The following is a 27,047-nucleotide window of genomic DNA, read 5'->3' as shown; positions in this document are numbered from 1 at the left end:
TTCTGAATCTAAACTGTATCTGAACTATAGCAATACTGGCTTCATTTCAAGGAGAGTTACCTTTTCACCCATTCCTTTCCCTGGAATTTTTCACAGTAAAGGTATCAGACAAGCCTATCAACTGGTTGTAATGATTTAAAAAATAATAAAATACTGCTCCCTGAATATTGCAAAAGCTGCTTTTTCTCTTCCCTTCTCATCCTACTTTGTCTTTAACCATCCATCCTAGTCCACAGTTACTTCCCCCCATTACAAGTTAAGTTTCTATTACAAGGACTTATAAGCTTACTTCTGAAGGATGGATCTTTTAATGACAAGTTCTTCATCCAAGTCAGCTTCATTAGCCATGAAGAGCAATCTTTTTCCTGTGTCATCCACTCCAATGAAGTCACGCTGCTCCACTGAAGTAGAAAATCAAACACAATCATTACATAACCCTGTCTTAACGCAGGCTGGAAAGACACATGGGACCACCAACCACCCCCAAAATATGAAATACTAGGTTTCAGACTAACCCAGCAAATCAACAAATCTGCAAAATTTATCCACAATATTTATTAACTTCTTTTCAGTCAGGGTAGCCAATATATATTTTGACATTCAAAACACTGGCCCTGCAAGCTTTTTCATCCTTTTTATGAAGATACAGGTCCTGACACGCAACACTGTCTTGAGCTGTACTTTCCTTCTCTCTCTTTTTTTAAAAAGGAAAAAAAAAACCACAACAAAAAACTGCTACCTGAACAAGGCAAGCAGAGTTCTTCAAAATCCAACTGCTTCTTCCTCATCATAAATCACTCCACATTAGAATTTGGTGGTCTGGGGTGGATTATTATTTCAGTTAAGACCTAACTACTTTGCAACTGATTTCCTATTTCAGATAAATACTAATAGCAATAGAAAACCTAAGTCACATACACAAACTCCCATAAAAGTATAGATTCTGAGACTCCTACTATTAATGTTTCTGGGTAGGTTAACTTGGTTTAAATATCCATTTATAAAACTATCAACCAAGAGAACACCTAGTAGTCACATACATTATGTGGCAATTCCCATCTCCTGCAATCAGTGACTGTGCATCAGCAGTGACTTTAACCTACTGAAATGTAAACCATTTATTTTTGAGCGGTTTTCCACAACATCTGAATACTGTCGTGGCAGCTTATTCTAACTTGCACTCTGCAGTATGAGCCATCACTCTGGTGGCAACCATATGCTGATCTCTACACGAACACAGGCTATACAAGAATGCCATGGTACAGTTCTAACAAAAACCTCTTTTCTCCCACTAAATACTATTATTTTGGGCTAAACTGGCAAATATTCAATCTCCAAAGTTCTAAGCCTTTAACCACAGTGGAGTAACAGTATGCTCTACAAGTAGTTAATTTTTAAAGATCTTTTCTCAGCCAAACTATTTTTAACTCTGTTTTCCCCAGTTCAGCCCCATCCCTTATTTTCCTTTTAGCTGTTCTGTCACAGTTACCATAGCAATAACCACTATCAAAATACAGTCAAATCTACACAGCTGTTGAAAGTTCTCCTACTAGAAGCTTTTGAGCCAAGCAATCAAGCATACTCTCTTCAGAAATTGCCCCTGTCCCTTCTCAGAAATTAATCATACAGCAAAGAAGTACAAAAATAGGCCTGAACACGTAAACTATGACAAATTAAGTACAATTAGGATAAAGCTCATTTGCTGTAAAAACCCAGAAATAAGTCTTGAAAGCAGTGCTGATCCTCACGCTGAGGAGAGCAATGAAGTTTGGCAGTAGGAGCTAACCAACCATCGCCACTGCCACCTACCTAACTGGGGTTTCCTGACAGGCTAGAAACACAACAGTGACAGGTTTTTCCTCCGTCAAGGTATCAACACTTCTCTCAAAGTTCAGGTTGCGGCTGCCCATCTCCTGACAGTAATATAACATATTCAACTGCTATTGTAAAACTCTAGGCAATAAGAAAAAGGGAAAAAGAAAACTAGATTAAAATGGGACCAGGTACATGACTGCCACCGAACCGGTTTCTCTTGCTTGTGTGGATGGGTAAGAAACAGACAGTGAAACCATGTGAGTACGCTGCATTTTTTTTTTGTAGCCAATGCCAGGTCAGGTTTTTTGCTGTACAGTGGTAGCATTACTTTTGCAATTTAGAAAAGACAGAAGTTATTACTAAAATCAATTACCCAGAGATACAAGAGTGCTGTTTCAAATCACACTGGCATTACTTAGTGAGGAAAAAAATAAATGGAAGAATGAATACATAACTAGTTTACAAAATCCCTGCAAGGAAAGTATGAGAAAAATGTTAAAGCTGCAGTGATGGCAACTCAAAAAAAAAATAATTTAAAGTACAAAAATGGAATGCAGGATGTGTTTTGCCTCCTCACAATAAGTAAATAAGGATTTGACACTACTGCAATTTATTAATCACCTCAGAAATTAGATCCCCATCAATTTAGAGGGCTTTGATGACGTAAAGAAATCATGACGTCACAAGAGAATGAAGTTCAGCAATTCAGTGATGAGACAAAATAATTTTTAGTCTGAATTTCTAAAATGCTTTTTAATCAAACATAATTAATTGACACTTGGGAAAAAGACACCTTTGTTAAAGATTTGGTATCCCCACCCTTTCAATTAAAGGGAGAGAATTCACATGATGCAGCCTGCAAGACCACCAAGAGGTCTTCTGGCAAACACAAGGAATACCAGTGATGACATGCCTGCTGCTTTCAAGACAAGAAAAACAAGCAGGGAAGAGTCACCATCCCCATCTTTTCTGCCTTTCTTTATACACAGAAAGCTTCAGAAAGTCTTTTCCACTCAATCCCTTGCAGGTCATCTTTAAGCACATGGCTCCATTCTGGGTGTCTGAATTCCTGACACACTCTGTTTATTTGGCTTACTACCACTCACTAACACACTACACTGCTTTTTTTTATTGCCATGCCTCTTATTAATTTATTTTAAAAGCCAATAGATTATTATTGTCAATATGTGATCCCCTAAATATAAAAGCCAATGAACTTCACCCTGTAACTTGCAGCTGAGTTATGTCAAGCATTTCAGGAAAACATCAATATGACTTAATAGCTGCTTAACACTGTAAATCATGCTAATTTAAAAACTGTTCCTTATAGCACAGTTCTTGAATGTTCAATAATATCCCAAAAGCAAGGACTTTGTATCAGATTCCATGACATATGCAAACTAGAAGTCTTGTTGCTCCTTCTCAAAAAATTAATGAATTTGTAGGAACGGTGAAACAATTAACAAAGCTGCAAATATGTCTAGTGGCTTGTCGGGATGAAGGATCCATTTCCTAATGCCAACACATGAACAGCACAGTGTAGGTACATAGAAACGGGATGTGTCATAATTTAGAGAAGGAGCAAACAGTGCCACATGCTATGAAAAGCTGTGTGACACGTTCCGTGTCAGCATCTTGTCTTCAGTTGCTTATAAGCGCCATCAAATTTTAATTGGTTGAGATTAAACTTCCAATGCCAGCTGCCTGTCTTAAAAGGAAGATTTGGAAAACTTCAGCAAAAACAGTTCAGCTGCTTCTACAGCTAAAAAAAAAAAAAAAGGTGTATAGCCTAAGCTTAAACCGTTAGGTGGCCCTTCCCTGGAAAAGCTCTGGTATTCCAGCTCTTCAGAGCAGCAGCAGGACATTCAGTAAGCACTGACCTGCGTGTCAGGAGTGTACCTTTTGCCATCTGAGTCCATTAGAAATGTTTTTAAAATGGTAGTTTCACATGCATTTTCAAAACTTCTACTTTTGCTACAAAAATTTCTGCACATTTCATTCTTAAGGAATGGTTGTTTCAATTCCTCAGCTCCTAAAACTTATCAAATAGCAGGTGCCATCTAAGGTCTTCTGTACCATCAGGCGGTACACACAAAGCACACAAGCCATGAGGCTCCACAGCCATGCTGTGATGACTGCTCCAGGGCAAAAAGCTTGATCTGTTGTGTTTTTGCAACCTGTTTTTTTACAAGGAAACAAAACTTATAAGCTCACAAGGGTGAGGGGAAAGAAAAGCCTAAAAATTAGGACTCAGCTGCAAGGGAGAGAAAGTAGTCCCTGAAAACTGGTGGAAATGGGGACTGCCCATGAAAGGACACTGGACCACAGAGACAGAAGAGAAGAAAAAAGATTACTATGGGCAGATAAACGAAGGAGGTTGAGATGAGAAGTCAGAATTGGAACAGGGGATGGGACTGGTAGTGAAAGAAGAGTAATATATGAGAAAGAGAAGGTGGACTCTTGACAAGGATCCTTGAGGGAGGAGACTAAGCAAAGAGAAGAAGAATGGAGGCTGGTGGTGGCAAGAAGCCAGCATGGGATGAGCTAGGATGACGTTGACAGCAATAGTGTGCAGTCAATCAAGTGGGAATGAAAGGCAGGAGGGTCTTGTGCTCCCTAAAATGCACATCCCCTCTCCACATGGGAGAAGAACTCAAAAAGCCTCAGTTTCAGCACTCCTCTGCTTTTAGAAAATGACTGGAAAGGTAAAGTACGTGTCTCACCCAAGGCAGTTCATAGAAAACAACTTACTAGAGCTATCCATGACAGCTCAAGTAGAGTAGCTTTGAGTGGGAGACTTCAGCATTTGGCCCCACACAAAGACATTGTAGGTGTCAAAAAACTTCCATATAATGGAATTTTAATGTTTTCAAGATCTCAAGATCTGAGAAATCATACACAAATTTTAACAAGTCATGTAGGAAGAGTAATGCTACAAAGTCAAGCACGCAGACGTTAAAAAACAAGCAAATTAAGAATGCATGTGCAACCTGATGTGTTTACATTTATGAGAGTCTTTAGATGATCTTGTTTATCCTTGTAGACCTCCTCACTCCCACCCTGTGTGCTCAGACCTCACATACTGGGAAGCTTTATGACATTTAGCCATAGAGCCATTAGTTTATAACTCCTGAATGCTCAACTCTGTGGCTGTAGCAGTGCTCTTGACAATGTTTTATGTGCCATTGTCACTTAGATTGGCTTTTCAAAAACCAAGGGGTTAGAGCTGTTTGACAGTACAAAGCCTAAATGCTTTCAGCCCTACTATCCTTACACATTGCTCCAGAAAACCTTTTCATGCAGAGTCTACGCAGCTTTCTTTTAAAAACACATTTCCTCCACTTTCAGACACACACGTAGTCCAACTGTTGGCTTACATTTCACTCCTCTCTCAAACAGTTTGAAGCTATGCTTTCTTATTCGTATTATTATAATGCCTCTGAGCTTTAATCACAGACCAGGAGCCACTAAGCTGGCAATAATCAAGTCTCAGCAATTTAACAGATACCATTAAAAGAAAATGAGAGGTATGGTATGGGAACAACTGTATGGTATTTAGTACTTTTAGCATATAAGTAAAACAGGGATAATAGCCCTGCCCTGCCTTACAGCAGTGTTTTGAGAATAGATACATTAAAGATTACAAGGGACTAAGATATTATGGTAAGAGGGACAAGATAAGCATCTAACCAAGTCCTTGAAATCAGTGGGAGTTTTGCCTAGCAAAAGGCTCCTGGATGTGATTTCGGAAGAGTAATTCAGTACATCCTATGAAAGGGGAGAATTTCTAGAAGTATTTGTTACCCATCTAACACTGGTCCCTACAGTCAATGGTAAAATTCCCAGATATAATCTGGCTGATGCTTCGTGCTCTTGAAAAACCTAATGGTTTTAATGTTCCTATGTAACAAAAATTTAGGTTTTGATCCAAAACTCACTGAAGTCACCTGGAGCTTTTCACTTAACTCTTGTGAGCTTTGGATCAGAGCCTGCAAGATTACACGAGTCTAATACTTAATTCTGAGATGGAAAAAACAAAGTCACACCCACACCAGGGAATCTGAGGAAAAACATGGTGTCTGTACCTTTTCTATTTCTTTCTCTCCGGGATTGATAACTACACATATCTTATATACCACTTTGCTTTCTCTATAATTTATTAAATATATGTATCCCTATCTACATACCTGGCTTTTTTTTCCCTTTCTGTCCTGGTACCACCTCCACGGGTTCATGAGTTTTCTTCATCAGCATGGAGAGAGTAGCATCATGTGTCCGAAAGAGATCCACAACTTTGTATAAATCAACATCTGTGATCAGATCGCAGCTCAACACCAAGACATCAGTCTGTCAAAGAAGAAAAAAACCCAAACCCTTCAGAGATACAAAAGGCCACGTAAGGATTAGCACTGGAGGACTCAACAATAAATACACCCATAACTTTTCTTTTTTTTTTTTTTTTTAATAGAAAAAACATAGCATCTGCCATACTTTGCCAAAAATAGTTACTGGTTTTTACCAGATCACTTTTCTTAAGTCCTGCTGTTACTGAATTAGTTGTTTGGGTAATGCTTATCCAGCTCTGGACCATAAAGAATATGTGACCATCTAAACTGCCATCACCTGTTCCTAAGGGAAGGAAATGGCACACAGAAACCATGGCTTTCAAGGCTGCCATGAAATTCTGCTGTATTTACAATGGCTACTTTTAGTTACATAATGATGTAGAAAAGAAATCTTTCTAAAGAAATCTTTTTTAGCTGACTTTGCATCTGGCTAAAAACCACTGGAAAAGATATTTAAACTATGTTATTTTATCAGGGGAAAAAAAAGCAAAGACTATCTAGGATGTGATTTACTCAGTAATTGCACTGCGATGGTGGGCTCAGTTTAGAAATACATTTCCTAAAACCAGCAATACCCCATATTAAAAAAAAAAAAAAAAGGAAGTTAGGTCCTATTTAATAACAGGCTTGTATTTAATTTTGATCTCAAAGGATTCCGAAGTGCCTTATAAAGTATTTAAGAGAACTGCTGCATATATCACAGAAAAATTGTCACATATTGAGTGAGACGCAGCAGCTTCATTAACCATGCACACTATCAATATACTCTGGCTAAAAACTCTTACTTAGAAACAATTTTCTGTATTTCACATGGGCTGTGGCATATACTGCCAAAAATCTACTAGTTCAGCAATTATCTTCATTTAAACTAATCCTAACATAATATTTGTGCAGCATGGCCTGCAGAAAAGTAGCAAGTTTCCACTTTATTTTTTGTTAATGATCAACCTTTTAAGTGTGTCTCAAGAAGATAGTGTTTCTTCCTTGACATTTACCATTTTCACTTTCTGTGCTACCATTACTGAGGAAAGCCTGCCTGTAGAGCATGGCATGGTTTCCTAGTTTTGTCTTTTTAGAAGACATTATTTAATTAGAAGGGCACTAGGAGATACTTGGTAAAATCTGAGTTAATTAATTCATGGAGGATTAGTAATTCTACTTTTACTTTTTAAAACTATCTTGGTTCAAAGCTAACTAGTTCAGTATTGATCTTTTATTACAGAAAGTTTAGTATTAAAAAGGTTTGCTTTACAGACTTAGTATCTAATACTAAGAAGATGCTGCATTGTAGGTGAGACTAACTGAGGTCTGGTATTTACATTATTTGACAGGCTGTTCTACAAGTGCTAGGCAGTTTCATGTGTTTACCAATAAGTCATTGGAATTTATCATGTCACAAACTGTTAGAGCTGCTGATTTGGCATGCTGTGCAAAAGGTCAAGCTTTTCAATTTTCATTTGATTTCTCCCCACTTTACTGAGAAACACCTGGCTGCTTTACAGGAAGGAACAACGTGCGGGTTTTCACACATTCAAAACCTGACTTGCATCTCCTTTTTTAACATATTTTCAAAACGTGTATTTTATATTATGGTTTTACCCAGAAGACGTGCTTCAATTATAATTTTTCTAAAACAAATAACATGCACACATTGGAGAAAAAACAAAACAAAACAAAAAAAAACCCCAAACCCCCAAAAAACCCCAACTCAAACCACTAAAGCAAGCTGCCTAGCACTCTAGAGCAGCCCTGCTCCAACGTTCCAGCGTGTACAAAGAAAGTAAGAAAAAAAATCCAACTTGGTATGGAAATAAATCTCCCTCTTCCTAACTGTAAACAGTGAAGAAACACGTATTAAATAACTTGGAAAATCCTGCAAAATTTGCAGATATTCCATTTTTACAAGAGCACAATTGAATTACAATATTTGCCAAGAGGCCAAAAGGTATCCAAGAGCCACATAAATAGACCTGCACTTCTCAAACTCAGTTTGTAAAAGGAAGAGATCAACGGCTTCAAATCTAAATGCATTCACTCCAGTGGTGAAAATAAGAAACAATAATAAAAGAGAGAGAGACATACACACCAATGGACTTATCCTAAGGAATAAGTATCTGGACTTGCAAAACAAACCTTGTAATTATTTCACATTTTACTAAATGCTTTAATCTGTCACTATAGCAAAAACCCAACAAGCGTTTCATAGTTGTGAACAGGCTCCTGGGTTTTTTCTCCTCACTATAGGACAAGCTTTTTGCAAAAAATGAATGCAAGACCCCTGAGGAGCATACGGGAACAGAACCACCAAATGTCTGGTTGCCATCTGTTCTACCCATTTACTCTCCCAATATGTAAATAAACGTCAGTGAGCACAGGGACCAGTGAAACACACAGTTGCTCTGTAAAGCCCACATTTCTGCCTCTCCTCCTGATGAGCAGAGCAGTGGCCTCAGAAGCACGCTGAGAATACACCATGAAAGGCTCTTTTGGGACTTGACAACCTCCCCTTTGAAACACCACCCCCCTCATAAATAAAGCCCTCACTGTCTAATGGATGCACTTTTTTCCCAGTGTACAACTCCTGAACGAATAAACTAATGGCTGAATGAAAAAATAAACTATCCTAGAACCCTAGCAGAAGTGTGTGTTTTTCTTTACGTTTTTAGGGTGGGTGTAGAAGAAAGAAAATAAATGGTAGAGCTTGTGGGTTTTTTACATATATACATGCCAAATAAACGCAGTGTACCTTTCCCAATGAGCCACTGATACAAAGAAGTACGTACTTACCACATGCACTCATGAGCTAACAAGGGGTATGTGAACATACTTGACTTCATGAATTATGCAAACACCTAAGCACACACACACATACATCTCTTAATGAAATACATGTAACAATGATTACATCAACCCCAAACTATTATACAAACACAAGATAAGAATCAACACGAACTGATTAAAAAAACCCAGCGAGTACACACCCCAAGCAGAACCACTGCAAAGGAAGAAAAATGCGCGCACAAATGCACTCTCAACACCCATGACAACTGCAGGAAGGACAAGGCAAGGGTCTTAACTCAAGGAGGACCATCTAATGGATGGGGCATGAAACAAATGCTTGGAATTTCTGGCATTTTCCTGCTCTGCCAAACATGATACATGCCATTTTGTTTACTACTTTTATGGCAGAGGAGCCCTCGTCAGAGAGCAGGGCTCTACCACAGAAGCTGCTGTACAGACATCAAGCACAATAAAAGAGAACAGCAAGTGACTTCGGGTTGGGGAACACCAGGAAACTCCTCAGGTATACAGGCAGCAGCCCCAGCTTGCTGGTAGCGTAACTCACGGTTTTTGTGAGCACCGTAAGAGCCGCAGAAAAGACAAGGAGAATGTGACACTCCTTGGAAGAGTCACTTGGGCATCAGTAATCCCACTTAACCTCAGATCTCCAATTTACACACTTGAGTTCAGAATTTAGACTTGGCTGCTAATCAGTGGAGAAAAACAAGGTCCTACAGAGATCGTCTCACCTATGATCTGAGTTTCAAAGATGTTTCTCTGTCCCTTCCAGCCATGGATGAAGCCCTGGGCTACCATTCCAGCCATCCCTGAACACAGACTGTTCGGTCAAGTCAAGTATGGAAACATGGCACCTGAAGGCCTCCAAATGTCCGCTCTCCCTTTCTAAACCTGGCTAACAGCACTTCACCATCAAATGTTTCTGAACTCTGAGACGCTCAGACATTATGAAATAACTTACATACTCAATCTGGATAAATACAACACTGTAACATAAAACATCAAGAGATTTATACAGAATAGAGAAAAAAAAACAGTAAAGAAAAGAACTCAAAACCAACATGTCAACAATTATATTAAACCCAGCAGAATATGGAAAATCTACAGAAAAACAACACCAAAAAGCAGAATGTTTCAAGAACTCAGTTCAAGACAACTGATTTAAAAATAGAAAACATGTTTTCAATGGAACTAATTCGTACCACAGATCAAAAGATGGATGCAATTATATGGTGTAATATACCAGCATAAATAAAAAGACTTGGACTTTCCCACACCCTGCATACAAAGGCAACGCTAAAAACTCTTTTATATTCAGCAATAATTACTGGATCCCTTCTGTTCAAACAGGAGATATCAAGGTTACCACAGATAGCTGGCAGCAAATGATGAATTTTTAGTGGTATTTACTATGCTTTTTCTATCAAGTATAGACAAGGGCAGGACCTCATAGCTTAAACTGCTGAGGGCCTCAAAAACTGCAGACTAGAAAATGAGAAAACATGTGTTGCAAGGAAATCTCTAATTTGAACAAAATCAGCCTCAAGAGAAAGAGGAAAACAAATGTCAGATTGCATTATAAACAGTAAAGCAGCAATATATCCACAAGCAGTCGAACCAGGTCCTAACAAAACTGAAGACAGATAAAACATTGAAGTTAAATGTGAAAAGTTTCCAAATGCAGAGTATTACAGCTGAGACTTTGACAGGAAAAGAAAAAGAAAATCAAGATATTAGATAGACTCTGTTCCTACACTCAGCCTAAGTTAACACATGCACAAACAGAGAGCTTAACATCACTTCCTGCAGTGTCACCATACAACAGGGGAGAGAGGAACAAATTATAATTACTGCTGGAATTAAGACTGAGAGTTTTATACACAATAGCCTGGAACTTCACCCACATGTTGCATTAGCAGTGGGGTTTGTGTGCAATGCTTTTATTATTCTAAAGAGTGGAAAGGGAAAGAACAGTTTGGCTGTGGGCAAGCGTTTTGATTGCTTGTTAGCATGCTCCAGGCAAAGCCAAAGGTACCTCCTAGGAATTGCATTACTCACCACTCTTCAGATCAGAAACTTACATAGAGAATCCCTTTTTATCTCAGTCTCCATTAAGAGTCCTTCATTTTCCACACCTGTGACCTCTTTGAAGCTCTATGGCTGTTGCTGTAACTGGAGCAGGGAACCTCATTTATTTTTTGATGTCTGTAGGATCTTGTTAGTTACCAACTGAAATGGCTGCCTTTGGCTGGGAATTCCCACTCTGCTTTTGTAATGTCCTTCATAGCAAGATTCAGAAGAAAATAATGATTTAGTACTTTGTTAGCAGACATGAAGCGTTTACCTACTGTGCACCCACCCTGCAGCAGCAAGTTTGCTGTAGACCAACACCTTCATAACTCTTCTAAGGACAGAGGGCACTGGAGGCACAGGATGTCCCTCAATCTGAAATCCAGCAGCAACCTCTCCTCATTAAAAGATGGAAGAGAAACTTTTTTTTTTTTTTTGAAAGACAGCGTGTAATGCGAGAGAGGTTTCTTTTCTCTCTCTCTCTCTCTTTTTTTTTCCCCAAAAGAAAATACAAAAGTCTAAAGCAGGAGCCAAGGGAGTCTCTTCTAATTTCTTGGATGGCCCTGAATTCATCAGGTGAGGATATCTTAAGGCAATGTGAATGCCTTCACATACGTAACCTGTCAGCATCACTGTTTATCTTCTCAAAGAAAGCTGGAAGAAAGATGCCAGAAGCTGGGGAGGAGACTTAACCTCAAGTCCCATCATATGGCTCATCCTAAGCGTTGTATCAGATTGGATCATACAATGAAAACACCATTTTAGGTTATCTTTGTATCTCAAGAGCTACCATCCAAAATCAATATTTTTTAATTTGCATACATATAAGCTAGGAACAGGAAAGATATTCAAGCCCAGAAGGCATCCTGTCTCCTCCCAGGAGGAAGTCTTGTTACCTATTGCTCAAGCTGACACATGGGGTGGAAAAGGGTAATTTACAGTTATCAGCAACCAAAAGTAGAAGTTTAGAGATGTACACAAGTTCATAAGCTTATTAAGAATATTTTCAAAGCAGGACTTTGATATTATGACACTTAACAGTAAACTTTCTGGGCTGGAACATAAGCTTTGCAATTCACATTCTCCTCTGGTTCTGTCTAATGCAATTTTGTTCTACTCATGTGGTACATCAAAAATAATTTTCCAGCTTCCTCCTCCAACTACATCACCCTTCTTCACTGGTTCCATTTTCTGTCACAACGAGCATAAGTGGTTTACCCTCCTTTTAACAGCCCATCCCTTCCACTCACCATTCACTTACCAAGTCTACTTCTGCCTTACATCAGTAACGGATGCCAGCTCTAGTACCTACTTCTACCTTTTATGTGGTTTTAGGCTCTGCTGTCTTTTTTTTTTTAACATATGTAAAAGAAATCTGCTACATGTACACTTACAGATAACTGCCAATCACCAGGCTATCAGTATGCACATATCATGTGTCTCGATAGGCTCCCTCATTTGTCTCAGGTCAGGCATCAGCTCCTGGGCTTATGTCCAGATCCTACGCATGCCACAGAGAAGACTGTTTTCCCCCATCTAAAGGCATCCAGAAAGCGTGCACCATCACTCATGAGAACCATGAGTGCCAAAGCTCAGGGGAGCACCTCATAACCCAGGCCTTGAATTCACCAGTTCACAGAGGGTGAGCCTGGCAAGCTGAATTCTCCCCGGCTCAATGCACTGTACGAACAGGTCCCTTCTTCACAGGCAGGAAAACTCCAGAAGCAACTGGTGCTCTCCTTACCACCCCTGTTCCTGGAAGGCAGGTTTCTGGGACTGCCTGGATGGCAGCACTACCAGACCTGCTGCACAGCTGATGTTGGACTCTGCCTCACACGAACAGAAAGGAGAACGCCACAGTCAGGCTCCAATCTCAACAGCAGCGGCGCACAAAAGTTCTGCCAAAGCCCAGAGCTCAAGCCTGGGCTTAACACTTAATGTAAGCAGAGCCTTAGGCAGTCAGGTGCTGCAGTCATACAGACAATAATAATAAAAAGTAGTCCTAATGGAGCTCAACCAGCTCAGCCTACTCAGGAGAAAGAAGGCTTCTGCCCACAGCCTGAAACTACCTAAACAGCAGAAGATCTCTCAGCAACACAACAAGAAGCAGGCGTGACTGGATTCAGTGGCTGCGAATCAGTGCTCAATGTAGAAATAAAGGGCAAGGTGTTTTAAGAGGGAGAATAAATATGATCTGGAATAAAATACCAAAAGTTTTAATAGATTCTTCATCTACTAGAATGTATTAATAAAGACTTGTTGTCTTTCAGAAACACATTCACTAAGTCATCCCTAAATTTTGGGGCTAACAGCCTTAATTACTGCAAATTCCCTTACAGCCTAGAGGATCATAATGGTTCCCTTCAGTCTCATACCAGACTAAAAATGAAAACCAAGACATCTACAGCATGTGTCCTAGGAATAATTCTGCCATCCTGCAGCTCGTATCAGCATGATCTTATATGAAAAAAAAAATAAATTAAAAAAGGTGCGAAGGTCTTTCCAAGGTCATCCCAAGTCATTACAGAAAACCCAGTTTCAAGTCTGCTCCAACAGAAAACCCAAATGCTAATCTGCTCCACAAAGCACAGGCACAACAGAACCAGCTGCTGTGAAGCACAGCTCAATGGCATTGCTGCCTCATCCTGGCCTGCGCTGACCTGAGTGCTCACATGCATGAAACCTGATGAGCTTTGTTCAAGTGTTTTTTCCTGTAAAAACAAATCATGCTGTGTTACATAAAAGTACTGTTTCAAACCTTAGGTTCCTCCATGCAATATTATTTTCTCCTCTAGCACCTCTCCAATTTTTCCAGTGATATCTGGTCTGCAGCAACCGGTGTTGTAAGAAACACGCTATGAAAACTTCAAAAGTTCCACTGCTTTTTCCAGCACTATTAGTCTACATCCAGACTTGTGACCATCTTCCCAAAGGAGCTAACAGAATTTCTACTACAAAAGAACGCCTAAATTTGCTTCAAGAAAATCTGAATACACAATTGTTTTTCCCTTTTCAGCACAGAACTGAGAAAAAATTAAAACTACATAACCTACGTGGGGTTTCCCAGTCAACATAACATGACAAAAATGCAAAATTAAATTCCAGGCATCCTACAAGTCCACTGATCTTCACCGTGGCTTTCACCAAATTAAACAACGACAGAAAAACAGGGCTGAGCAAAGCGATTGCCTCTGGGATGGCCTGTGCTGTCTGCAGCCCCACCTTCCTGTTGTTACCAATGTCACATTGCTGTACCAGGCTGCAAAAACAGACACTGGGAAAAACCCTCTCTGGCAGTCGCTCCATGGGTTGACATATGACATCTACTCCCTCTCACATTCCTCAATAATTGGAACTATGTACTTCAGTTAACATGCACAATTGTGTTTTATCTAAACAGTTTCATTTTCTATTTCAAAGGATGAATACTCAACTAAGGTCTGTCACCTGCCACAGAGTAACCTTGATTGCCACACAGCCCACAACTGTCATGAAATGCCCCAACCTCCAGTGAGGGAAAGGCTGTTAAGATCCAAACAGGGGGAAAACACACAAGTTGAAATAATGCAGGCTAGAAACAAAGCAAAAAGGCTTCAGCCAGCAGGGAAGGAATGTTATTCCAGAAAAATGTGCAAATAGTCAGTGAATGCCTCCATGCAAGTCTCAGCCTACCTGAAGCCACGGAGGCCTTGAGTCTTATGGGGAAAGGCCAAGGACATTGCAAATTACAAGCCAAAAATTACTAAAACATCAGACTAGATGGTGACTTAACATTCAAAACAAGGACATCACCAAGGAACATCAAAGAGACGCCTACACAACTCCTGCTCTGTGGAGTCCAGGGTGACACCGACATCAGTGATGCCTTCACGCCCTCTTCCAGGCATGGGGACAGTTCTGTTCTCAAGGCTCATACACAGCACAGGGCTTTGGCCTCTCCACTGACAGCACCAAGGAAAGATGGCAGCTGGAGGACACTGACTTTTTTCCCCCCATACTCTTAATATTTTAGTCTCTCTTTGGAAATAAAACAAGATGCACAAATTCATTTCACACAGACTTTTCATTTCTTTGAACATTCATCAGAGAATGACTTTTGAAAACTGTAAACTTGAGTTTGACTTATTAATGTAAAAGGCTTCCTCTGCCTGATAAAATGAGATGACAACAAAGGACATTTAACTCCTTTGCCTTCACACACCCATGAAAGTGTTATTAGAGACAAAAAGTGCAAAATGTTTTTGGGATTACCTTTACTAAAGCTGTTATTTTCCCTCAACACTTAGCACAGTGAGTTATTTACACAAGATGACAGTATATACTTTATATAGGGAAAATGAAGGATGATTTACAAAAATGAACACTAACTACTATTTACTCCCCACAAATGAAAACTAGTAGTAGCTCACACAAAACAGGGCAAGATTTTTACCAGGGCATTTCTAAACAAATTATTTCAGCTATATACATGTGCAAAGAGCTTACTATGTCTGCAACCAGAGTAGACTGAATTTGTGTAATTCATCAGACACTAGAGAGGGTCTAAATTAAAGCATATACTGTAATACAAGAGAAATGCTGACAATTAACTTCTACAAGGAAACAAGAGGTATTGGTAAACATAATGAGCACAGGCCTTGAGTTCCCAGGAGAGTAAATAGGATAAGGACATGCAGTGGGAGATGCAACAATTAGAACTAACAGGCATCTCAGGTCTGTCAATGATTCTTCTTGCAAAACACCTAAGGTCTGCACATATTTTTTGCCTGAACAGGAAGGCATCCTCTTTAGCCAACAATGTGCAAAATAGCAAATGCCCTAATAACCACTCTTGATCCTAACCTTCAGAGCTAATTGCCTCATTCAAACTTCTGGTGTTTTAACCCTGATCCATAGTAAACCCTGGCAGCAAAATAATTAATTTAATTAGCTACATTCATCTAAAGCTGAGTAACTTTAAAAAAAAAAAAGAAGAAGAAGAAGAAGAAGAGAGAGCAACAACCAACAACTGTTAAATTTTCTAACTCTTACCCTGCCAGGAAAAATAAAGATCAGAGCAAAGTCCTGAACACATTCATCAAGCGCACAGGCAGGCAGCGTTATATCATTCCCCCCAGCGACATCGCCAGCCCGAGCACCTGCCAGTGTAGCTGCTTTCTACTAAGACAATCAGCTGCGCTTTGGGAACGGGACTCAGGCATGCAATCCACAATTAATTTTGCTTAGTGCCTCAATGGTGGCAGCTTTCAATTAGAGGCAGAGAAGGAAACAAGATGTTACATACCCTGCGAGCTGCCATCTGATATATCTGCTTTTCCCATGCAGCACTAACAACATCGTGAAAGGTAGAAGCAGAAAAACTGGCAGGACAGCAACTTTTATTTGCATTTTAGACACACAAGTAAGCAGTATTTTCTTTCAGGTCTGCTGGAAAAAAAATTATGAAATTAGTTTTACTATTTCAAAATAGATTAAGAGAACACTTTAAGTCCTGCTCAGAGAGAGGCCTTGTCTCTTAAAAATTAATTTAATTTGCTTTTTTCATTTGCATTGACAGTTCAAAAAATACATAACTATATATTATGGGGACTGAAGTTTTCCTTTCCATGCTCACCAAACTCTCCTCAGCTGTACCAAAAGGATTCAGATTCCACCTTCCAGCCATTACAGCAAGCTTACTTACATCATGTGTTTGGAAAGGAGATTTTTCAACAGAGGAAGCGAAGCGCTTAGCCATGCCGTCCAAGACTCCACGGATCAGTGACCCTCAGCAGCACACAGACCACCACCGTGACATCACACTTTCCACAACATGGCTCCCAAAGACACACATACCAAGAGAATCTGGAGTTTCAATCTTTGTTTATTTGTTCAAAGAAAGTTGGTTTTTCTTCTTCTTTTTGGTAGCTTTTTAGGGTTTGTTTTGCTTTGCTTTTTAAGAGCTGGATTACTTTCAAATCTTACTTTTTGAAACCAAGAAAACCAGGTGGACCACCTGAGATGAAACGTTTTGCGTGCAAGCACTCACCACTGATAGCAGCAGAAGACATGCTGATTAATTCACACCATATTAGTCAGGGCTTCCATTAACACAACTAAAGGCTCATCAAGGAAGGAAAATGTGAAATTGTTCCATTGCTGTTACTCTGCTGGAATGCCACATTTTAATCACTGGCTAGAGTATAGTTGAGTGACACAAGGGAGAGAAATGCTTAACAGAAGATGAAAATAATATAGACTCAGTGGAGACAAATGCTTGATCCAGGCACACCCAATCCACCTCCTGCTTCAGCCTGAAACAGACTCACGGTTTAACAAGGTTTCTCAACCTGCTGCCTGGAGAGGCCCCAGCCTGGGAGGTGGCGCCAGACGGCAGCTGCCTGGATCCGGGAAAATTTGGCACAAGAAACAAAATGGTCAAATATTAGAGAGGCCTAAATTTCAGAGGAACTAATTTGTAAACTACAGTGACACCCCCTGCCACCTTTTTTTTTTTCCCCCCCATCGATAATCTACAACCCACAAAAAGGTCTGCAGCAGTTTGATGAATGGTACAAGCAGGTGGTCACAGAAACAGTTCTCAAGGAGGTTTCCTGAACCAGAGTTTAGCCTCCTGCCATTCCAGATATCATATTACTTCAGTTTATTTAAAAAAAACCCAAAACCAACAAACAAACAAACCAAAACAGAAAAACAGCTTCTCACTCCAGTATAAAGTCACGGGATTTTTGTCCTGATTACTCCTTCTGGAAGACTGTTTCACAATCCTATTCTGCTCTGATTAAAACCTTCCTGTAATTTGTAGCCTATGTTTTCTCATAGCAGATTTAAACCCAATAATATTCCATTCTGAATATCTTATCTTCTTTTCTAGTGTTCGTTCTGCACTTGATGTATTTGAGTTGCACACCTGTAGAGTATTCCAGGCAAAAAAAATCTTCCCATTACCTTAAGCAATAGCATTAATTTCTCATCTCTATGAAAAAAAAACCCTTTACCTGATACATTCTAGTCCTGTGTTTACCTTTCCTTCCTCTATGAGAGCGGCTGCTCACCATCACACTATTTTAGCTAGTACATGCTGAGATGTTGCAATTTACTCTTGGTCTCCTAACTCTTATTACAATTTCTTGTTATTAATCCCCAAAATCATGCGTTGTGTGTTACCAAAGTCTTGACACTATTACTGTGCTGTAATATGACAGGTCGTGGCACACACATTTTGCGTACTGGTCCTGTGAATCATCCAAAACAGGTTTACTAAACTGCAAGAGAACACCTTTAAGAATGCTAGTAGAAGTCAGAGAAATGAAGGCACAAATCTGGACTGAAGAAGTCACAGAGCAACTGGAGGAAATAACCCCACTAAAAAGCCCCGATGGACATACCAGAAGACTCTACATTATGACTTCAAAAAAGTGTGTCCACTAACACCAGCTACAGAGGAAAAGCCTCCCTAAGTGAGCCAGGGGATTTTATTACATAAAATTTCAAGAGACATCAAAAGAAGTTAACTTTTAAAAAGGCAGTCTACTGCCCTCAATTATGAAAGACAAAAAAAAATCACCACTGAAAGATGAGCTGCCTACAAAACAAAAACCGCATCATCTCCTACCACATGCAGCAGGCAGCACTGGCAACTCTTCTCTTGCTAGAAAGTGTATCAGGTATCACCATGAAACTGTCAGGACTCTTACTAATCTCCCTATTATTCAGATTGGACTCACCTGAATGCTCCAGCCAGTGCTGCTTACCAATGAAAACCAGAAACAAGGACTGGTGATAGTCATTGAGAAGGCAATTACACATAATTTTTTAAAAAATAAAAACCCCAGCTCTTACAGAGACCCCCTACCACAGTGCTCCAGGCAGTTACCAAGCTTTGGGTGCTAAATAAAAATAAATAAAAACAGGAACATGGAAGTTACCAAATTACACCTTAGCACCTGCTCTGTAACACCATCCTTAGTTTACAGCAGCATGCTGAACATACTGTTTTACTAAAAATGCCAAAACACTGATCTCATTTAAAAACCCCTTAATCTTGAAACACCATGTGTGAGGAAAATTAAAGACAAATCCAGGGCAAGTTTAGCGTTTTCTCATCATCTATGGAAGAGGTATTCAGTTGTTCGTGCTAAGGCCTAGATTAAGCCATCCTTACACCCAAATTAGTTGCTCATTTGTCCCTAATGAAAGTTTACTCTTTAGAGAATGTGACTCTTAAGAAAGTAAATTATTTCTTCCCCCTGACAAATCCTACAGGCTCCATAGCAAAGCATGCAAAGACTATGTGCCTCCCATGCCTGTAGTGGATGAAAGAGTGACCAGTAACAGCTTAAGTGATTAATGAAGTAGGAAAGATATCTTAAGAGAGTAGAATCAGAAAGTGACAGTCATGAAGGGGGGAGTTTGATTTACATTCCATAAAAAAATAATTTTTTACACCTATGCTAACTAATGGTTTTTTTATTTGAAGCACTCCCTGACATGTTAAGAATATTCTTTAATGCAAATAATAGATTAAGACAACAGCAACATGCTTCCAACTAAAGCAGGAGACTAAAACATACACCTTTCAGAGACAAAGGAAAGCACAGAATCTGCCCTAAAGAGCTCACAGTCTGCTTTCACTAACGTACATTGGATGAGCTGGTATATACCTAAAACAGCCTTAGAGACAGCTGACTTTGTTATTCAACCTATAAAGATCATTTTCTGAAGTTTCAAAGTGATTATTAACAATAATTCTTGAAAACAGACAAGAATATATAGCAGTATTTTAAAAGTCAGATACTGGATTGAGGAAATTGTGCAAGAGTACTGCTTTAACACATCTGGAAGCTAAGGATATAACTGCTTGATTCATTACTTGTTACAATCCATCATTCACTGCTTGCTACAATCCATCAAAGTTGCTTAGTTTATCATAGCTCTTAGTTGTCTTCAAGAGATTTAGTGAAAGGTTTTTTCCACTATGCTGCACAGCTTTTAAAAAGCTGAGAGGCACACAGCCGAAGAAATCCATGGCAGTGCCTCTTTTCGTGTCCTGTAACTCTCGCTGGACCTGTCCCACTTCCATGCTGTGGGTAAGGCAATAACTCAAATAGTACTGAAGTTTTCACTAAGTAAATCACTTCAGAATTACTCTAGTATAATTGAATGTGTGAATAATTGAAAGAAAATCAAACTCAGAAGGCATTTTAAATAAATAAATAAAATCTATGTTCCTGTAATTAATTTACTTAGCTACAGAAGCTGATCTTCATCTTCCAAAATACATTAAATTCCTCTATATACCATCCTCTTGCCAAGGCCCCATCTGGAATAGGGGAACTCTCTTCATGACCAGGGAAGGTCATCAATCCAAACCTTCAGGTATGGAAGGCTGGCTTGTTTCTCCATTTAGGCTAGATCACGATGTGACAGAGAGCTGCAAACACTCCTGTGGTGGTAAAGCTGCAGTTTCAACAAGAGCATTATTATAATATCAACTGTGAGTCCACATAGTCTATGTTCTATCATTTCCAATCTTATCTATGAGAAAATAATTAAGCCCTTGCAGGTTCACTTCCATTTTCATATTTTGAAAAGCCACTCATTATCAGTCCTGCAAAAGATGAGCTAGGAACTTAAAGGGCCAAAAGAATAAAACCAACAGTGATATTAAAAGCCTATCAAAAAACAATGACTGGACATTAAAATGATAGTCATGGAAACTGCCACAAGGTACACAGACCACAGCAGGATCCCGAAACCAACAGCATTCTAGGGAAATACTGGGATTGTCCACAGGAGAGAAATTAAAGGGTCTGATCGACAGTTGTCACAAAATACTTAAATTGTTTTCATAACCCTGTATAAAACAAAATACTTAAGAAATAAATGAGTAACTCCTATATCCACATTTTGCTTTTTGACAACATCACTTTAAGTGCTGGACTTAGTGCAAAACATTGGTAAGTGTTATGTTACCCCATCAAAACATAATATGAACACAGGCAAAAAAAAAAATTCCTATGAGTTTCTGCTTCATATGCTGCAAAGTTATTTTTCAGTTACTTAGATTTAGACTGATGCATTCCCAAATTGATGACTTTTTGAAGTCATAATCTTGCACACTGAAAAAACCACAACACTCATGATTCAGAAATTGGACTGCAGCTCTACTAAAGTTTCTATATTGGTAGTCTGCATTTAAAAGAGTTTCAACTTGTATTTAATCTCCTGTCCTGATGGCTTTTTCAAGGTGGGGAAACAGAGTATGCCACATGCACACAGTATAGAAAGATGATCTTGTGCACAAAAACATGAGAGATTTGAGACAGATGTCCAGTTTCCAGTACTGTTACAAATTTATTTAATGATTCTAGGTAAATTACTTCATCTCAGCCTCAGTTCTCAGATGTAGAGTTGTGAAGACAAAGTGGTTAATGGTGTTAACTATTCAGACACCAGAATTGAAAGTTTAAATAAAAATAAACAAACAAACAAACAAACAAAATCTCACCACACAAATCAATTTAACTATTGGTAAAGGTCAGGCCAAACTGACACCCAGGCCTAGGAACCCACAAAGTGGAATTTACAGCACGAAGTTCTCTGTCTTCTCAAGCAGGTGCCTTTAGGAATTACGTTTAGCATGATATCTTTATTGTGTGGAGGATCCAAGAAAAGGATACATTCAGACTTGTAATGAACATAAAAACCCTAATGAAGCTGCTACCTTGTCAGTCAGGTGTAGGCTGAGACAGCCAAAAATAACAGGAAGAGTTCCAGCAGAGCAAAGAGCATGCATCTGCTGTATCAGCTCTTGAAGTAGAGATGTCAAAAAAATCCTGTGTGTATAGTGGGTGAACAGCAAAAAAAAAAAAACTTGAACAGGCTTCCTTTGCTCTCATGAACTTCTAAACAACCAGAAAAGAGTAAGACTGGTGGGGTCAGCTGCTTGCTACTGTGAGGTCAGTCTTACCTGTCCCCAAAAATGCCAGCACCAAAAAGCAATAAAACAGTGAAAACTATCTTCCCTCAGCCATTACAGGCTTTGCACCTATATATTCTCATGCTACTAATGAATGCAATTCTGTAAATCTAATCTCAACATCTAATCTTTACGGTATCGCACTTCACTAACCAAGATGCAACAGAGCAAAAAGGCTGCTGCTGCTGCAAGCACAGCAAGTGGCAGTGCTGCACTCGTGGAACTCCCGCAGTCAAGTGTCAGACAAGGCAGCAAGTCATGAGGCTTTATGCTTTGGAGTCGTTCAACACTTATGCAGATCTCAGGATCTGCAATCAGCAGTTCAGCCAGTCTTTCTTACTGTGCATTTATAACCTTGGCTTTACTCCACGTCAACTGCATTGCACACAGGCAAGTTGTCTATGCTGTGCCACGTTACCTCGTTTTTATTGAGCATACTTGCTCTTCTGTCTGTGGGCAATTAACTTAATTTGCGACAAATAAAAGTTTAACCAGTTTAAACTTCTCATCAGGATTTTGGCACAGGTTGCAAAAAGCCTGCCAGCAAACTATGGCCACAAGCAGCAGTTGCTTTCACCAAGGCATTCTTCAGTGAGATCTCTCTCCTGCTACGCTGTAGACATAGCCCAACATACTGCAGCTTTTCAGCTACCTCTTCTGTGTAGCTCTCTCACTTATATCACACAGGAGAGGGTATATATACCCTGTAAGAGGTGTAGCAGTGGTATGCATTTACTAGAGGAATGGCTCCAAAATACACAGTGCAGCAATCTGCTGGAGAACTCAGTATAGGCTTATTTCAAATAAGAGACCACTTTGTCCTCTCTGGCCAGACAAGCAAGACACAGAATAAAAAAGGCAGAAGCAATTGCTGCCATTCGTACGCAGCAGATGACTGAAGAAAAGTTGTGGTTTTCAATACAACCTCACATCTTCTCTAAGCCTTTTTTTTGCAAAATAAACAGAAGATCAACACTGCTGCCTCTGAAGACACAGACCATTTTCTTACCCCCTCATGCTCTACTGTTGTCTCTCACGTCTCCCCCTAAGCAAACCTGCCTGGATTACTAAGAAGAGGGACACTTAGACAGCCGGACTGATCGCTGTGATCAGGCAATAAAACTGCGAGGCCACTTTGAAGTGCAAAGATATTTCCTCACTGCATGCATGTATTTAAAAAATACTGCCAAACTGAGTTGTGACAGAGCACAACTCTCCACATGACAGAAACATTCAGTTAAGTTAAACTGATTTTGCTGATTTTGCCTTTCCTCTTAGATCTTCTCTTCACCCTCTAAATTATTCTAGTCTGTGCATCAATCCCTCACTGAATCTCTCTCATTGTACCACCTAGACACCCTGGAAAGTTTGATCTTGTCTCAACTGGAGTCTCTCTTGGGAGTAACCAGCCCGTCATACTGCAATTTATTACCTTCCAAAAGAGCCTGCAGACAAAAAAGACACCTCAGGACTTAAAACGATCCACTGATGTTCTGTTGCAACCTTTATTTAAACAGACAATTTGGCTAAGATGTCCTAAACAGACAGGGAACAAATTGGAAAGATTAAGTGTATGACAAGGACAAAACCAAAATTCCATCCCAGATCGTGGCAAGAGCTCCAAGCAGCATTTCTGCCTTACATGGAAGTGTTTTAATTGTGCAGCTGGAAATTAAAATCCTATAAACTGGCGTTTTCCTTAGAACAGCAGCCCTTTATCACATTCAGGCACTGTTTATCGAAGAGTTTACTGTATCACCAAGCCAGCAACAGCACAGAAAAAGCAGGAAACTGAAGCAAAGAGCAATTCACTCGCCTAATGGCGCAGGCAAGCCTGTGGCAGGGCCAAGAACTGAGCATAAGCTTCCTTACATATTGGCACCCTGCCTAAGCTAAGGCAACAAAGAACATTTGTGCAGAACTGCTTCCCCAAATACTAACTGGACAACAGCTATCACACATCGTATCAAAAACTGCATGAACAAATACCATCTTTTAGTTAACCTGCCAGAAAGCTAACACTGACTAAGAGGCAGCCAGTGCCCAGCCTGGATCCGTTCCAGCCTTCCTACCTGTCAATTCCAGTCATTCACAGTCTTTGTTTGAGTCCCCCATGAGGTGACCTTTACAAAACTCAGCTCATCTCAGGGAACTCAGTGACCCACAATATCATTACATGGAACAGTTCTTAAAGCACAATGGAAAAAAAAAAAATTATAAACACGTGTCTTCCAGTCAAGTTCAATAAAAGACAGTAATACCTTAATTTTCTGGTGAATATGCCTCAGTGAATCTGCTGTACCCATGTCCATGTTGTCACTGATGCACACAAAATCCAGCTTCATTTTTGTGTCCAAGTTTAACATCTTTTGGATTTCCTTCCTGGTAATCACAATGACCTCTAGGACAGATGAAAGTGGGATGAAATCAAGCAAAAAAACAAAAAAACCCCACCAACATATTCATCACAAATAGAATACATTCCCTTTTTATTTACAAAGCCTGGTGGAACTGTCAAAACGTTTGAGGAACATACTTGGTTCTACAAGAAACCAAACTCTTCTGGCAACAGTAACTTTTGCAAAAGAGAAACTCCTACTGAATAAGAAAACAATCTCTCCTTCTTTGTGTGAGTGGAGGGTTGTTATTGAAAGGGACACATGCATGTGAGTGGCATGAGTTAGCAAGACAGAACAGAAATGTCTTCTATTGTCAGCAAGTGACCTCAAACCATGTGTCCTCACACAGACCAATGAGACCTCGCATTAATATCACCAACAGCTTTGTCTTCTGCCCACCCCGACCCTGTATAATCCCCTGTGGACAACACCCCAGTAATCAACCACAGTATTATAATACAATGGTTAAATTATTTCTCAGCACCAGCTTGGCAAAGGAGTGGAGCAATATGTGAGCAACCAACTCATTCCATCTTAAAAATAATAAAAAAGGATATCGACAGCATAACGAAAGCATTTCCAAAACTAAGAGTGTGAGAACAAAAGCTCTGCAAAGACAAGACTGAGAAAACAAAACAGCAAGAAAACTTCTGCCTCAGGAAGAACCAGCAAGTAAACTCAGCCTAGGAAGCTCCTGTGGTAAGATGAAAACACACCAAGAATAAATCCGTATCGATTAAAAGTGAACTCATCCTGAACCTGTTAAGAGAAGGGAGGAAGGAACTGTAAACATGAGAATCGTGCAGCAGTTTGGTACCAGAGATACAGGAGGATGTCCCTCCCACTCCTATACTGGATGCCAACTTGGATTCAAAACAGGCTGAGGAACCTAGAGACAGGGATTGAAAGCACACCTTGAACTGGGGAAAGAAGTAACTGATGGGAGAAGGAATTGGTGTCAGGGGGAAGCTTTAAGTCCACAGTTCAGCATAAATCTGGTGAGCTGGACAAAGGTCTCCTAATAGTTATTAGGAGAGATGTAGCACTCGCAGCTGGGACAGAAGGGATGCAGTGCACCAGACTATGGAACACCTACTCACCAATACAAGCAAATATGAGGAACTAAAGCCTCCTGTAATTCTGAGATCCAGGAAGAGAATTCATACACTGGGCTATTAATATGCAGAAATGTACAGCTTGGTCAGGGGGCAGATGCAAGAGAAGAGCAGGAAGGTGTCAGCCTGCTTACTGAAGCTGCACATACAACCCATGCACGTCCAAATTTTCTTAGGGTACAGATGAGCTGAAGAGCTTTGTGTGAGAAAGGAGAAAGATCTGACCTTAACACCACCTACTAGTGGTCAAGAGCATCAAGTGGAAATGGTTAGTTCTGAATAGAGCCACAAAAAGCACAGCACTGGTTACACAGAAGCTTTTTGCTACCCATATATCCATGTTGCAGGATAAAAGTATAATACCAGCAAAAAAAGAGGCAGGAGAACAGTCAGAGGAAGTGGACATTCAGAAAGCAGAACTCATCAAACAGGCAAAAAGCAATTCCTTAAAAGTTCTAAAGGATTTCTTAATGAAATAAAATAAAGGCAAAGTCTCAAGTCTGCTCTTTCTTTTGCTGTTTCACATTAAAACAGTAAGATGCTGACGTAGATCACCATGAGCTGATCTCCACAGAGAAAATAAGTAGTCAGGAAAAAAGCCACATTTGCAGGACGGTGTAGAAAATACTCACACGGGCAGGAGAAGCAAAAACAGAGCAGCAGAAAGTCAAAGAACAAATACAAATGTTAAAAAAACAGAGCCATGAAAAGGTGTCAGGAAGAAGTTTTATAAGTATCAGGGGAACACCACAGAAGGATTTGATTCACCACTCAAAAGGTAAACAAAAACCTAAACTCAGAAAACACTAAAGAACCTCACCACGTACTAAATACCATTTTAGTCCTCCTGTGAAACAAGGCCCACAGATGAGCATCACAAACCTGACACTTTCCCCTGCCCTGTTCCATACAAAACCCAGCACTTGGCTCCACACTGCAACAACAAGGACTAAATGCCTCAGAAAGAGCAAGTAACCCTGAACTTCAGGCCAGACTGAAACAACAAACCAAGAGATATCCCAAGAGATCTGACACGCTTCTCACGCCACTCTCATTAATGACTCAGGGAAAGGAAGGAGACACTCCCAGTTAACAACGCTGGAAAGACACCAAAGTTGTGAAAAGCATATAGATGGAAAAGCCTTGGAGAGGGGAGATGAGGGGGAAAGGGGTGCAGGCACAGGAAGCACAGGCTAGCACTAAGGACAGGATGTGACATGGGCCAACAGCACAGCTCCAGTGCAGGGCAGAGACCTCCTCCTGCTAAGGCAGCTGCCCTGATCAACAGGTCACCTACCACAGGACATCAGAACAAGGGGAGGCACACACAGGAGTGGCAGAGGCGGCCATGGGAAGCCAGAAAACACTAGGGTAAGCACGTCGCCCCCCCCCGCACCCCGAGCCACCGTCGGTTCTCACCTTCGAAGCCGGCGCGCTCCAGGAGGTTCAGCGGGTACCAGAGCAGGGGCCGGTTGCCCACCGGGAGCAGCGGCTTCGGGATGCTGGAGGTCAGGTCCGTCAT

At 40.1% G+C, this 27,047-nt stretch overlaps 1 protein-coding gene across 1 annotated transcript; it reads right to left on the bottom strand.

Annotated features, from left to right (window-relative positions):
- Nucleotides 1-285: 285 nt before the first annotated feature.
- LOC104530293 (translation initiation factor eIF-2B subunit gamma-like) lies at nt 286-27,047 on the bottom strand. Its single transcript, XM_010174835.1, has 4 exons — nt 26,945-27,047; nt 24,273-24,412; nt 6,003-6,162; nt 286-401 (listed from the first exon to the last, which is right to left on the bottom strand). The coding sequence occupies exons 1-4, from the start codon at nt 27,045-27,047 to the stop codon at nt 286-288; spliced, it is 519 nt and encodes a 172-aa protein (XP_010173137.1).

The sequence above is a fragment of the Antrostomus carolinensis genome, unplaced genomic scaffold (assembly GCF_000700745.2).
Source record: "Antrostomus carolinensis isolate BGI_N321 unplaced genomic scaffold, ASM70074v2 scaffold10149, whole genome shotgun sequence".
Lineage (NCBI taxonomy): Eukaryota > Metazoa > Chordata > Aves > Caprimulgiformes > Caprimulgidae > Antrostomus > Antrostomus carolinensis.
The sequence above is the reverse complement of the archived record's forward strand: the minus strand, read 5'-3'. Positions and strand labels throughout refer to the sequence as shown.